Source organism: Ricinus communis, chromosome 8 (assembly GCF_019578655.1).
Source record: "Ricinus communis isolate WT05 ecotype wild-type chromosome 8, ASM1957865v1, whole genome shotgun sequence".
Taxonomy (NCBI): domain Eukaryota; kingdom Viridiplantae; phylum Streptophyta; class Magnoliopsida; order Malpighiales; family Euphorbiaceae; genus Ricinus; species Ricinus communis.
Window position 1 is genome coordinate 11,727,425 of NC_063263.1, and position 12,943 is coordinate 11,740,367.

Sequence of the window (12,943 nt, forward strand, 5' to 3'; positions counted from 1 at the left end):
TCCGAACACTGCACAAGCTACTGACGAAGACGCAAATCCATCTTATAATGATAAAATAATCTAAAGAAAAAAAAAAAGTAAAAACAAAACTAAGAATCCAACTGGTTTAAGGGTGTAATCTCAAATTTTTAAGGATTCGTGGTCAGGTTTTACAATGCAATTCCGAACACTACCAAAGCTGCTAACAAAGACACAAATCCATCTTATAAAGTAATCTAAAGAAGAAGAAGAAGAAAACAAAACTATGAATCCAACTGGTTTAAAGGTGTAATCTCAATCTTCAAAATCTCCCCCATTTTCCAATAGGTAATTAGCTGCCAATACTTCATTGCGATCACAAGCCAAAAATGCCTCAATGACAAGGGCTCTATCAAATCCCATTGCCACTAGCTATGAACAGTAAAATAAAACTAATTAGTTATTTCAAATAACAACTGAAATAATAACCTTTTCTTTTTAACAATTGAAATAATAACTGAGGACAACAATAGTCAACAATAATATTATTATGAGGATGATACAAAGTCGAAAAGCCAATTATGCCGAGAGAATGTACATATACCCGTTCAATAGCCGCCTGTTCAGCTGGAGTCACATTAATAGCATGGGGCATATCTTGTTCGCCCTGATCAAATATATCCCTGACAGCATAAACAGATTTATAAATGTCGCAATGTCATTAGTCAAAATTCTTCATGCAAAGCTAAATGTATTTGGCGGGTCTCAATGTTTGCTATGTTTAGACTAATAAAAGCAACCCTTTAATAACTTTCCACTAGAAACACATGGCAATTGCAATGTTGATGATGGAGAAACACCACCTGCTAGGAACCCATTTCCATATATTTAACGAAGCAGTATGTGTAGCAGGCATTTCACAGACTAATAAAAGCAACCCTTTAATAACTTTCCACTAGAAACACATGGCAATTGCAATGTTGATGATGGAGAAACACCACCTGCTAGGAACCCATTTCCATATATTTAACGAAGCAGTATGTGTAGCAGGCATTTCACAGTTTACCTAATTCACTAATATAATACTCACCCTTCAGAACCTTCAAGAGGTTCATTTAATAACTGAAGAAATTCTGCATGATGTTCTTGGATCATTCTCAAAAGCTGTGGGTTCTGCTTTCCAAGCTCCTGAAGCATGGGCTGTAGCAAAACAAGTGGTTGAACTCTAAGATAGCAAATTCAACAAGAGAAAAATCAAATGAACCAAAATAATAACAACACAAACCTGTAAAATTTGAGGATTTGCCTGAACCATTGATCGCAAAGTTTGGAACTGAAATGTAAAAAAAAGAATAGACTTAGTAACACCAAGCAAATTTGTATATATTATGTAATATTAGATATGGAGCATTTGGCACTAAATCTAATCTAGCATGCAAATCAAACCTTGTGTAAGTATCTCCAGCACATTATATACCCAATCAGAACTCACATCTACTTCCTACCTCTATTCATATGACAGTACAACATTCACCATAATGTTACTTTAAGCATCGCCTAAGGTGGATAGCCATGACATTGTAAAAAAATAATACAGGCCATTGACATGATTGACCTATTGGGCAAATAATAATGTGAGCCAAAATAAAGAAGAAATAAACTTATTGAATTCTTCTTCTTCTTTGTTCTTCCTTTTATGTGTTCATTAAGATCAAATATGTGGAAATGCAGCACAATGATGATAAGAAAGACACCTGAGCGTTGTTTCTAAGAAAATCAAGGGACCCAAGTCCACCAGCACTACCACCACCAGCAGCAGAAAGTGCCTCCTGGGAAAGTTACACATTAGTGAAATAAGATGTGGAAGTGCAATACATGATGAAATTCCTCAAAAAATCTGAAGTAATACCTGAGGAAACATATTCAAAGGAGATGAATTTGGTACTCCAGATAAAGGTGCAGCAGGAGCTGCACCTGTTTCAGTTGCCTGACCTGCAGGTAAATGAGCAACCGGGACAGCAACTTCTGCTGTTTCTGGAATACCCTGAAAACCAAGCAGCATTAGAAGCTAATATAAACGAAAATTATAGCAGAATATACATCGAGTTTGGCCATACTGAGTACAAGTAATCCACTGCTCTTTCTGGGTTATTATAGGCAGCTCGAAGTGCACGAGTAACTGTTTCTTTATCCCAGGTGCCACCTCCCATATCCATTATTTGTTGAATAGTCTGCTCAAGATTATCGCCAGCAACTAAATTCGAAGCAGCTTCACCATAGGTGTCAGTTTGTGTACTGCAACAAAAATACAGTGCTCTCATGATTTCATTACATTATCATAATAAATTAAAGCGGGATGTATGCATTCCACAACTGAAAATGGATAAAAGAATAATACACTACAGTATGGATCACGCATTTCCATGAAACAAAGGGTGAGAGTGGAATTTAGGCTTCATGTGTAAAAGTCGAGCAGATATCCTAGCAGCATACTTATTACATTAAGAGAACGAAAGAAAGAAGCAATATTCCGTTAAATTTTCTTAAAACTGTAAACGTCATAGATAACATTCCAATTTTGTTGTTCCACCTTTTCCTTTTTTTTGGTATGGGGTGGTCTAGAAGCTCAAAGCAGCACAGCATTGAGATGAAGTGGCCTGTCCTCTCTCGAGAAGCATCTAGAAAAGCTTTAAAGTAACCAAAACTCAGACAAGCAAAGAAGTCTAAACAAATGATCTATATTTTACTCAGCATGAGGAAATCACACATGCTACAAGAACTAGTCTAGAATTCACATGCATACGCACAGAACTTGGTGCTATAACTAATTGCTCTCTATATTTAAGGTTGAATCATCAAAATGAAGTCTCACAATGGAGCAACTATCCCATAAAAGTGGGATCACTATAGCTCTAAAACAATGTATGATACTCCATCAGATGCTAACTGGTTAATGGTATCCCTAAAAAAGAAAGATCATCGACACCTCATGAAATCATAGAAGAAAGGAACACTTTCCAGATATCATTTAAAAGTTAGACCAGAAAATCTCTTAACAAAACTATGATAAACAATAATTATTAGGGACCTGTATCCAGTATCAAGAAACTTGAGCAATGTTTGTTTTGAAGATCTTTGATGAGGGATTTTGCAAAACCCATAGATTTTGTCAAATTCTTTTAATTAAAAATCCTTCATCCACCCAAAACCAATTCTGAGAAAACCCACCACAGGAGTTGGGTTTTTGTGAAATCCCTCAGTTTAATGAATGAGGGATTGTTCTAAATTTAAAAATCCTATTGATTTGATACGCATATCAAACAAGAGCGCACAAATAAATCCAGAATTGAAAATTTACAAAATTTAGGTCTTACATTCCATTAATGGATTCTAAAGAGCTTATTCTACACAAGTCCTTAACAAACAACTACAATTAAATACTAGTTAAGAAAAAAATCCATGTGGGTATGGCATAGCTAAAGTTAATGATTTGGGAATTGAATTAATATGATTGAAATATATTTGAAGCTAAATTCCTTCTTTTATAGAAGTCAAACATATAAATTCCTTCTTCGAACTATCTATATTTCCCATCATAACGGAGCCTCAAAAAGCAAAACAGAAAAGCATTCCAAGTTCAGGGACTAGATTATCAATGCTTGATCAAGATTATAATTAGCCAATAATCTGAGGTCATATTAAAATAGCACAGCGAAAAGAAGTGTAATGCTAGAGACAGAGTTCATACGTAGCTGTTGCTGTGTCAGAAGCAGATGTTGTGCTCTTCGGGATCCTGCAAAAACAGATTTAGCAATACATGAAATGAGTTGAGTTGATACCTAGATAGCTATGAAAAGCAGTGTTTGGACTCACGGTGGTTGAACTTCAACTGCAGGAGTTGAATTTGAAGATGGTGCAGTTGTAGGCGGAGTTGCGGCAGCAGGCTGTTATAGACAAATGGAGCATAGATTACTCTGAGTGAGAGAGAGATTGTCCAACAGTCAAAACAAAATAAAACAAGAAGACTACCTGGGTGGATGAAGTCCCAGATGAACCTGAAGTTTTACTCTGAAAAAAAAAAAGAAGAAATTGAGCGGAAGAACAAGATAAGGATACAGCCATAGGAAGAGGTACTAATAATCAATGCACTCTCGAAGACAAACCTAAATGACCCACAAAAGAGAATGCAGACATTCATTAAAAAAAGAAAAAAAGAACTGGTCATTCAAAACAAAATAACTTAAACTCTTTGCATAATTACATCATACCAAAGTGAAACACCCACACATATCAAATACCAAAGTATCACCACCATAATGCACGATCAGTGGAGATATTATATATATCCAAACAAAAGCCAACTGAGTAAAAATCTTTAATAACCATTTCTATCATAAAAATAGAAACCCTTCTAACCAACTTAAACACTCTGAAAATCAATTTCACCATTCAATTGAATGGTAAAAGCATTCAAAGATGCCAGTCCAAAATTTCTTCTGCCACCAAAATATTGAAAAAAAAAAAAAAAAAGGTAGTAGAACGGATGACGAAAAGTCTCAATAGCACAAAAGAAACAGAATATACCTTGCTAAGCATTACAACTAAAAAACCATCTTCAGTGACCTTATTATCAGCTAATGTAGTCTCATCTTTCAATACTTTCCCATTATGAATCAATAGTTGCTGTCCACATGGATAATTATCCTTTCCTTGCACATCTTCAATATTCTTCTTCACTGCCATAACCTTTTATAACACAATACGTAATTAAAATTAATCAACAAAAAAACAAATTTCTAACTTAACCTCATCATAAATCATCATTAGTCAACATTACTCGATAAAGACTCAAAATTTTGTCATCAGTAATTAAAGAGAAGTGTCAGCATTACGCTTATTCAATTGTTTTATTCCGAATTTAAAAAATTTATACTAAAAAGAGATGAAACATAAGTGAATCACTGGTAAAGTAGAGAAGCTTAAGGGTACTCACAGTATCGTTAGGCTGAACCCTAATTTCAAAATGGCTGCCTTTGAGAGTCTTAACAGTGAGCTTCATCTCGGCCAATTTGGGGAGGAAAACGACAGCAATCGCTGTGGTTTGAAGGAGAAAAAACCCTAATGAGCGTGCGTGTATTAATGTAGGGATCGAAAAGAGGAAAGGAGTGAAACGGTGCTTCGCTGCTGCGAGAAATTCGGTACAGAAATTTCAGTTTTATATGCTGGCTCTTTGCAGTGTGTGACACGTCACTCTTAAACCACTATTTTGTTTACTTTATTTATTTATTTTTCTCTGTTGTGGAAACATCTGCTTCTTCTATGTTCTGTATTGTCTACCTTATTATATTTTCTTTCTACAATTTATTTTTATATTTTATTTTTGTCAATAATTTAATAAAGGGTAAATTAATACCAATTTCCTAAGATTAGATTATAATTACAACTGCATCCTTTTTATTTGACGATGAAATCAGCTAGTCCATATATTTTAAGTTGGTTTTTATTAGTTTTTTTAATGCTTTTAGTATTAATTAATACAACCAAAAGATATAATTAATAAAAATGTTTCTAATTTAGTATTTAAGACTTATCAAGTATCATCAATTCGATAAAAAATTTAACTTTTTATATTAAAGAAAGTATAAGTTTAATTTTTAATTAAAAAATTATATCTCGATGGACTAAAAGGTTTGAGTATTTTAGAGAATATATATACCACTATGTTTTTGTAGTGTATTATATTTTAATTTATTTATTGTAATACCCGAAATTTTTATATATTTAATAAATGAGTTTTTATTTAAATTAATTTAAATTTTATTTTTATTTGATTTAATTTGAAATGATTTAATGAAAATTTAATATTAGTCAATTAAATGAATTATTTTTCTATATCCAATTAGTTATAAATTTTAAGAATTAATTAAGTAAATTATTTGAAGGGTAGAATATATTTTTGGTTATTCTAATTTTTCCCTAATGTATATGTATAGGTATATGTATAAATAAAATTATATATATTGGAAAATTTAGGAAGAAATTGTAAAGGATGTTTTTATAAAAGAATTTTGGGGAAATTGGTATTTTAATTAACTAGTGGTATTAAAATTTAAGTTGGAAAATAATTAAATTGGTTATTTAATTTAATTTTGTGTTAGGACTAAATTGGAAACTTATTTTGGAATAAGGATTGAAAGTATAATTTTATTTTTATGGGGTTTTAATGGAAATTTGTGAGTTTGGTATTGTTGTAAATAAATATGTTGATCAGGGGTAGTTTTGTAATTGTGTATTTTCAATAATTTTAATTTGGCCCAAAGTGAATAGTTAGGGGTTACATTGAAAGGTTAAAAAGAAGTTTGGGGGTTAAATTGGAATTATGTAGGATGAAATTGTAAGTAATTAAGAAAGTTGAGGGACCAAACTGTAATAAGAAAAAGTTCAGGGGTCAGATGTCGATATTGAAAGGAAATGAATCGGGGAAGAAGAAGAAAAAAGGAGAGAGAGAGGTCGGGGGAGAGGAGCCAGAAGGCCGCAGTGGCCGAGGGGTGTGGAGCCAGTGCGTCGGCGCCAATGCAATGGGCGGCAGCGGGGAGGAAGATGGTCAAGCTTCCTTGCGGCTTCGATCTTGGTGCCGATCGACTCCTCTCGGCCTTGGCTTTGTTTTGGCGGCGGCGGTGTCGCCTGTGGTGGCCGGAGACGGAAGATCCGGTGGAGAGAGAAAGTAGGGGGCAACCGCATTTTTGGGCTTTTCCGGCGAGCTCCGGATGATCGGAGGTCGTATCCCGACTCTCCTCAGCTCAAACTTCGCAATGGCACTAGTTTCGTGGCGATCGGACTTCGTTTGCAAATCGACGGTCGAGATCGTCCGCAAATCTCTCTGGATGATCGGGTGTCAGATCGGAAAATCGAAAGCGGGGATCGTTATCAGCGCGTCGTTGTGAGTCCGATGGTGTGTTCGGATCGTCGATCGGACTCCAGCAGCCGGAGGCGAGTCGACCGAGCGATCGAGCGTCTCGGTAATTTTTTCTCTGGCTTGTAATTTTGGAAATTCTTAGTTTAATTGTGTGTCTAATGGTTTATATTGAGTATTTGATGATTTTTGTGAGTCAAAAATAATTGTCTGTCAGTTTGCCTGCCTCGTGTTTTGTATTGTATGGTGGAGTAGGGAAAATAGTGAAGTTTGGGGACCCGACTTCGGCTGTTTGAATTGTTGGTTATTTGAAGTGTTTTTCTGGCAGGTCTTGGACCCGTTTTTACGGGGGGTAATGTCCGTGTTGTAGGGGAAGTTTTGCCGGATTTTCGGTAGAATTCTCCCGAGTCGAGATTCTTAGACAGTCAGTCCTAGGAGTCTAGACCTAGGATTAATGATCGATTGTTTCAGCGTTTTGATAAATTGTTTTCCGTGACTAGATAGTCTGTTTGTTCGGCTCGCTCCAACCGAGGCACCGGAGTCATATATCGCTTATGCACGTGTCATGCATAAAATTTGATTTGCTACTATGATTATTCATTTGCAAATTTTAATTTTTTATTTAATTATTATTATTATTTGCATGATGCTTTTAATTACTATTTAAATACGTTTTTACTTTATTACCAATTTTAATATTGCATGATGACTTAGGATGGGACGGCAGTAGAACATAGGAGTTGGATGAGTGTTCCAATATAATCTGAGAGATAGGAAAAGGGTAAAGAGGTAAAAAAAAAATTAGAAAGAAAGATTAGGACCTGCCTTGGTCGAGCATCGCTCTCTGAGCTTAGTAGAGTGTGGTTGCCGGAGTAAAGGTCCCTGGTCGAGCATTGCTCTCTGGGCGCCGGCTTATTTGGAAATTTAAGTGACCAGACTGGAGGTAAAGTCCCTGGTCGAGCTTTGCTCTCTGCGCGCCAGTCTTATTGGATAAGAGAGCCGAAAGGCTAAGGCTGAGAGTTAAGTGACCGGACTAGAGGTAAGGTCCCTGGTCGAGCTTTGCTCTCTGGGCGCCAGTCCTGTTGGAATGAGAGTTTTGAGATGTTAGAGTTGAAGTTAGTTGAGCCATAAGTGTTGAAATAAATTGAGATGTTAGAGTTGGGATTAGGATTCTAGTGAAGTACTCCGTTCCGTTGCATGTGGAATAAATTTTGTTTAAGCATGGCATGACACATATGTTTTAACATAACATGTATAGTTCACGTGATTTATTAATTATTTTAAAATTAAATGAATGTGATATTGAGATGTTTGAAACTGTTTTAGATATATGATTTTAGCTCACTCTCGAGATTGACAGTCTCCATTTACTGTTTTTCAGATTCGTGACTGTTAGTCTTCCCGCGACTCTTACTCAGTAACCCGACTTCTTCATCATCGGGTGGTGTTTGATTTGGTATGTCAAATTGTAAAAATCTTAGATTCTCCGCAGTAGTAATAGTAGATGTATCAGTTGTAAATTTTATGAGTTTCGGGTCTCGCCTAATTTTTTTGGCAGACCGAAGTATTTATGTAGAATGTAACTATTAAGATAATTTATGGCTTTAATAATATTAATTTGAGATGAGATTTGATTGAGTTAGTAAGTTTCAGGCTTACTACGGGATTCGGTGGCCTTAAGCCTACCCATTCCCTAATGCCGGTCACGGGTCCACGGGTGAGGTCGTGACATTTATGGTTCAAGATACTTTTTTATTTTTATATTTATTATCAATTTTGTCAACAATCTAATAAATTGTTTCAAAAAATAATATAAATTGTTAAAAACCTTATTTTTATATTTATATAAATTGTTTTCTTTCTTTTAATTATTATAGAATTAGACATTCTATTTGTATTATATGCATGAATATATATCCTAATTTCCAAGGAGAAAACTACTTATAAATCGATCATTTATATAAATTCAAGTGCTTATTAAAATAAAACGGCAACTAAATAAAATAAAAAATTAGTGATTATATAATACTACTAATTTAATATATATTTATCTTTTATTATTTTTTTTATTATTAAATTTTAAAGTTATTAAAGTAAACTGGTAACATTAAATACTTATTAAAGTAAAATAATACTTAAATAATTATTTTTTATAATAAAATATTTATAATTAAAATAAAATATTTTAAACTAAAAATATAAATCATAACATTATCCATAATTATATATTAGCACAAGTAAATAAAAAATATTATTAAATACTTATTAAAATAAAATAGATAGTAAATATAATAAAATTGGTGATACATAATGACGCTAATTTATTATATATTTATTATGAATTTTTTAATTATTTTCTATAATTATTAAAAATTTAAAATTTTATAAGGAAAATGATAATCTTGAATGCTATTAAAATTGAATATAATTAAATAATTTATTTTTTTTATAATGTAACTGTTTTTCATTAAAAATATATATTAATTAAAAATTTATAATTAAATAATATTATAAATTATTTTTTTTATAATGTAACTGTTTTTTTTAGCTTTGATATGCTCTTTGATTCTTAGTGTGAATGAGATTCTTTTTTGGAAATTACTTGAGTGACCTGATAGGCTTGCCATCTGTCATATTTGCTAGAACTTTTAAAATTTGTCAAGTGAGGTAATTATCCTTTTTGCCCATACATATTTCGTTAATTTTCAGTGTGAACAGGGGTTATTTTGGGAATTAAGTGCATAATCTGATTAAATTTAATACATGACAGATTTAGCCCTGGAAAATCTGCCTGACGGATTTGTCTGCAGCAGATAATCATTGCAAAAAAATGTCATTTCCTAGGTTCTTATAGATTTTATTAATTCATTTTGCTTTTATTTCTATTTATGCATTCTGGAACAATAACAATATTTTATTCTTTTGAGGATAATGTTGCTGTTAGGTATGCAACATTTGAATTGTATCACTTAATAATAAAGTTTAAATTTAGTTGTTGCTTTCTTATTGAGTCTAATATATACATGTATTTTTTTTTTTTTTGTTTCAGAGTAATCAATTCGAAAATTTACAAGTTGTTCATGGTATATTAAATAAAATATTTATTCTAATTTAGTTATAAAAAAATAAAAATAAAAATCAGAGCGCCATTCGTCTGTATCATCCTTACAGTTATCTAATAAAAGGAGGCGTGTTATATCCGTCAGTTTCACCCCTGTATTCGAAACTGAATCATCACAAACAGAATTGCATCTGATGGCCTCAAGTAAAAGAAGTATATAATCTACTCTTTTCTTTTTACACAAGATATATTTCTTTTGAAAATTTCTTTTTTATTTTTTATTTATTTTTATATATATTCTTTTTCTTGTTTAGATTGTTATCTTCGGAAATCAGAACTTGAGTTTCCTACCAATGAAGGCACCCATTGTGGAGCTTTATATTGGCACTCTTCAAGAACTAATCAAAGAACGTATGCCTGTTGTTGCAGAAGAGGTAGAATTACATTACCTCTTTTAAGGCACGACGGAGGACCCATTATAAGGCTCTATAATTCCATGTTTGCTTTTACTTCTATGGGTTGGAAGATAGATTATGAAATTAACCAAAAGCTAGGACCTTATGTATTTAGAATTTGTGGTCAAAATCACCGTTTAATTGGATCCTTACTCCCACTTGATAAAAAAAATCAAAATTTGCATAATTATATATTTATATGATACAAAAAATGAGGTTCAAAATAGAATTTCTAGTTTTCTATCACCATTTAATTGGATCCTTACTCCCACTTGATAAAAGAACCAAAATTTATATAATTATATATTTATGATAGAAAATGAGGTTCAAAATAGAATTTCTACTTTTCTTCATGATGAATCCTGTGAGTTTATGAATGAAATAATTATTAGTGGTCTAATTAAAATATTTTGATGAAAATAATCAAATTGCAAAATAATTTAGAATGGCCAGAGATAGATTTAAACAAAATGACTTTCTACCCGTAAAATTAAAATTAGTATAGAGAAGACCTCATGATAGTTTGCAATACAATAGTTTGTCGTCGTCAGAAATAGCAGGTTTGATTGTTGGAGATTTTGGTTTATTTGATAGAGAAAGATATATTGTTGTTGAATATAAATGTGGACAATTAAAACGAATTAATACTTTACACCCAAGTCTTATGTTGATGCAATATCCAATTTTATTTCTTTTTCGTGAAGATGGGTATAGAATAGATATTGAGTATGTAATTATTGATCAGCGCACTTCTAATTCTAGAAAATATATAACAATGTGCGAGTATTATGCATACATAATACAACAATGACCTAATGAAGGAACTAAATTGTTAAGAGGAGGATTTTTATTCCAACAATATATAATAGATGCATTTTCATGTATTGAAGAAGAAATATTAGATTTTATTAGATGAAACCAAAAAAATTAAAATCTGAGCTTTATATGGGAATAAAAAATGTCGTTTGGTAAAGCATTATAAATCCTAATAATATTGCAATTATCATATTACCTTCTAGCTATACAGGTAGTCCTACATATATAATAAAACATTATCGCAATGCTATGGCTAATATGTAAATTTTACGGATATCTAAATTTATTTATAACATTTACCCGTAATCCATTATGGTGTGAATTTAAGCGAATGTTAGGTTCAATTCTTAGTTTAAGACTTGAAGATCGACCTGATATTATAAGTAATTTTTATAAAGTTAAAATTAACCTTTTGATTGACAATATTACAAGAAAATAGATACTTTGATAGAATTATGGGATTTTCATATACAGTTGAGTTTCAAAAAAGAGGATTACCACATATTCATTCCTTAGTATGGTTAGACATGAATGATAAACCAGTAACACCATTAGATATTGATTCAATGATTTCAGCTAAGTTACCATCAATAGAAACAGATCCTGAAGCATATCAAATAGTTTCAAAATGTATGATACATGGCCCATGTGGCTCTATTAAGCCGTCATCTCCGTATATAAAAAATAATAAATGCTTAAAGTCTTTTCCTGAAAAATATCAGGATGAAACTATTATTGATTCAAATAGTTATGCTATATATAAATGTAGGAATAGTGGAGATTTTATTATAAGAAATTATGAAAATATCGATAATTGATTTGTAGTTCCTTATAATAAAGATTTAGTTTATAAATATGAGGCTCATATTTGTGTAAAGTATTGCTGCAATAGCAAAGAGACCGATAGAATTCACGCAGTTATTCAAAATTATGGAAATGAGGTCAACGAGATTGAGAATAATAAAAACATAATAATTGATGAAATAAAAACATCTTTAGATTGTTATTATATTTCTTCGTGTGAGGCAGCATGGAAGTTATTTGAATTTCTAATATATCATAGAGAACTGGCTATAGAAAAATTAACAATATATTTACAAGTGTTGATGATCATTTTGATTTTTTAACGTATCAGGTTAATTGAATAATGACATATAATTTACTTTCATAAGTTAATAATGAAAACAAAAACATTCGAATCACGAATATCAACAATTTTGATGAAATTTACAGCATTGAATTTCTAATACTCAATGAGAAGGTATTAAAGTAAAATACTCAATTTATTTGATTTATTTAAACCTTTGCTTATTATTATTTCTATTATTCTTTTTCTTTTGAGTTAAGGCTAATACTATGCAGGGCATGATTCCAAGACATTCTATAGATCATTTCCGCCCTATACTAGCTGAGTTGGAAAATTTATTATATTGAATCTGAAAAAAATATCAATAGAAAAATAATTGGAGAATTGCTATTGCTTGATATTCACACTAACAAAGGTATGTTTCTTTAAGTTTCTTATTTTATTTTTACAATTATAAGTTTCCAATCTACCTAAATCTTATAATTAATTTGATTTCAATCATTTTTATAGGTCATAAAATTTACATGTAAAGCAATAATTAAAAATGTTGATATTTCAACCGGTTGGTGGTACAGAACATGTCCTCAATGCAAAAGTGGTGTGCAGAATTATAACGAACAAATTTGGTGCAACAATTGCGGAGTGCTAAAAGA

At 31.8% G+C, this 12,943-nt stretch overlaps 1 protein-coding gene across 1 annotated transcript; it reads right to left on the reverse strand.

Annotated features, from left to right (window-relative positions):
• Window positions 1–90: 90 nt before the first annotated feature.
• On the reverse strand, window positions 91–5,182 carry LOC8280290 (ubiquitin receptor RAD23b). Its single transcript, XM_002512724.4, has 12 exons — window positions 4,952–5,182; window positions 4,543–4,704; window positions 3,988–4,026; window positions 3,832–3,902; window positions 3,707–3,751; window positions 2,076–2,253; window positions 1,868–2,002; window positions 1,713–1,787; window positions 1,244–1,291; window positions 1,049–1,158; window positions 563–641; window positions 91–390 (listed from the first exon to the last, which is right to left on the reverse strand). Exons 1-12 carry the CDS (start codon window positions 5,015–5,017, stop codon window positions 274–276), a joined length of 1,125 nt encoding a protein of 374 aa, XP_002512770.2. The 5' UTR covers window positions 5,018–5,182; the 3' UTR covers window positions 91–273.
• Between the last annotated feature and the right edge of the window lie 7,761 nt (window positions 5,183–12,943).